Source organism: Mandrillus leucophaeus, unplaced genomic scaffold (genome assembly GCF_000951045.1).
Source record: "Mandrillus leucophaeus isolate KB7577 unplaced genomic scaffold, Mleu.le_1.0 Scaffold17, whole genome shotgun sequence".
NCBI lineage: Eukaryota > Metazoa > Chordata > Mammalia > Primates > Cercopithecidae > Mandrillus > Mandrillus leucophaeus.
This window is the reverse complement of record NW_012101698.1, coordinates 3,772,633-3,775,177: the sequence shown is the minus strand read 5'-3', so window position 1 is coordinate 3,775,177 and position 2,545 is coordinate 3,772,633. Positions and strand designations below refer to the sequence as shown.

The 2,545-nt window shown below is 43.7% G+C and overlaps 1 protein-coding gene across 1 annotated transcript in view; it reads right to left on the bottom strand.

Moving 5' to 3' along the window:
- Positions 1-2,321, bottom strand: part of PKD1L3 (polycystic kidney disease 1-like 3) — a 116,138-nt gene extending 113,817 nt beyond the window's left edge. Inside the window, 2 exon segments of the mRNA XM_011976817.1 lie at positions 635-757; positions 2,027-2,321. Of these exon segments, the coding sequence (XP_011832207.1) occupies positions 635-757; positions 2,027-2,321 (418 nt within the window).
- Positions 2,322-2,545: the final 224 nt, after the last annotated feature.

Below are 2,545 nucleotides of genomic sequence, written 5' to 3'. Positions count from 1 at the left end.
CCAGGCATGATGGCACATGCCTGTAATCCCAGCTACTCGGGAGGCTGAGGCAGGAGAATCGCTTGAACCCAGGAGGCGGAGGTTTCGGTGACAAGATCACGCCATTGCGTTCCAGCCTGGGCGACAAGAGCAAAACTCCATCTTAGAAAAAATAAATAAATACAACTACACACACAAAAATGCATACATACACACATAGCTTAATCCTGATCTACTTCTGCAGAAGCGAACCTCAGATAACAGTCCTGTCACCCTTCGCCTTCTCCTCTTCCTCTGCCATATTCTTTTCTCCTCCTTCTCTTTCCCATCCTTCCCTCGGAAGCCCAAATGCTAACTGAATTATGAGTGTGCATGTGGAAAATGGTGTCACCAATACAATTTCTTCCACACTCTGCCCAAGTCAAAACACGAAGAGAACATCAAGGCGCAACCCTTTCAACTCCCGTGGGGATGGATAAGGGAGTCACTCCAGATGAGTTTCTCATGCTAATCAGTATCATGAAAATCAATAGCTCTGTATCATCCCATGGTCTACCACTCACAGATTATTTAACCAATACTCTCACATGCACTCCTTATTTAGAATCAGTTTTTAAAATGTGGGTCTTTGGCAGCATGTAACTTTATCACTTACCAGTCTGGCAAATGAAATAGTGTCTCAGGAAGCACTTGTCCTCTTTGGATAAGATCCGATTGAAGTTTCTGGACAGGTAGGTGCAACTGGGGGGCTTTGGGGCCCCGTGGGCTGCAACATTTGCTGAGGGGAGATCAGACCCAGGTGAGCCTCATACTCAAAAGTCAGGCTTTTAGATTTATTTTTTATTATTGTTTTCAAGACAGAGTCTCACTTTGTCGCCCAGGCTGGAGTGCAGTGGTGCCATCTCTGCTCACTGCAACCTCCGCCTCCCAGGTTCCAGTAATTCTCCTGCCTCAGCCTCCCAAGTAGCTGGGATTACAGGCACCCGCTACCACACCTGGCTGATTTTTGTATTTTTAGTAGAGAGGGGGTTTCACCGTGTTGGCCAGGCTGGTCTCGAACTCTTGACCTCAGGTGATCCATCCACCTCCGCCTTCTAAAGTGCTCAGATTACAGGCGTGAGCCACTGCACCCGCCCCGCCAGGCATTTTTAAAAAGTAAATATGAAAGCCAAATTTGGCTGGCTTCCAATAGATAAAAATGTAGAATTTCCTCCCATACATTATAGTTTATTTTTTTGTATGTGTTCCTTACCACAAGGCTTAGTATTACTTTACCTACACGTTAATGAGGATGATGAGAATGATATAATAATGGCTTGGATTTGTCTCTAAAACTTCAAGATTATGGTGCATAGCTTTGAAAACACTGTAAGAAAGACAATAGGTAGATAATCTTCCTCTTAGTTTTGTGTTAGAAAACTTAGAGATCAGAACAATGAAGAGATGTTTATTAGGAAAAAAAAGACCACCAAAGGTTTCTGTCTTTCAAACCTAGCACAATTTTTTTTTTTTGAGACAGAATCTTGCTCTGTCGCCCAGGCTAGAGTGCAGTGGCGCAATCTCGGCTCACTGCAAGCTCTGCCTCCCGGGTTCACGCCATTCTCCTGCCTCAGCCTCCTGAGTAGCTGGGACTACAGGCGCCCGCCACCGCGCCCGGCTAATTTTTTGTATTTTTAGTAGAGACGGGGTTTCACCGTGGTCTCGATTTCCTGACCTTGTGATCCGCCCGCCTCAGCCTCCCAAAGTGCTGGGATTACAGGCATGAGCCACTGTGCGCGGCAAACCTAGCACAATTCTTTTAGTGAAAGGTTAGGTAAGTTAACTTTAGATGAGTTCTAGGAAAAATCGCATCACTTTTGCTATACGGACAAATCAAAGGCTGTAGCACAAAATGGAAATATTTCAGAGGAAAGATGGTAATGAAGTAAAGTGATTGGTTTTTCTGTGTACAAAAGCAGAAAGATTAAGATTTTCTTTTTTTTTTTTTCTGACCCAGAATAAAATATAAGAAAGTTTCCTTCATAAACACCAAACCCTAGAGTCTTACCTGGGTATTTTTCATCTTGATGCTTTCTCAGTGGCATTACATTTTGCCCAATCCACCACTTCTCTCCTTCTTCCAGAAAGTCCCGGATGAGATCTTGAACTTCCTGGTTCCAAATATGAGCTAGGAATCCTCTCTGCCCATGACAGTAATTGTCTGCTTCCTCAAAGCTGCAGTGAAATCTGTTAAACTGGTAACAATTATTTTGCCCGTGTGGCCCTGGGCTGTTTAGTTCACTTCCTAGAATGATACTTGTTCTGATGTATAACCAAAGCCAGCTTCCTCCTTTGAAGAACATGTTCTCTGAATTGTAGCAAGAAAAAGTGTGGGGGTTTAGCAGCTGCCTGATCCTTTAAATATATATATTGATGGGCTTGTCTTATTAGTGTTCTTCTTTTATGAGTTGGGAACAATTTACCAAGGATACAAAAGGTTTTGTTTTGAGGACCCAGGTGCAGTTCCTACAAGCTGAAAACAAATAGCAGAGATCAATAAAGCAATGGCCCTTTGTGTCTGGGGCCC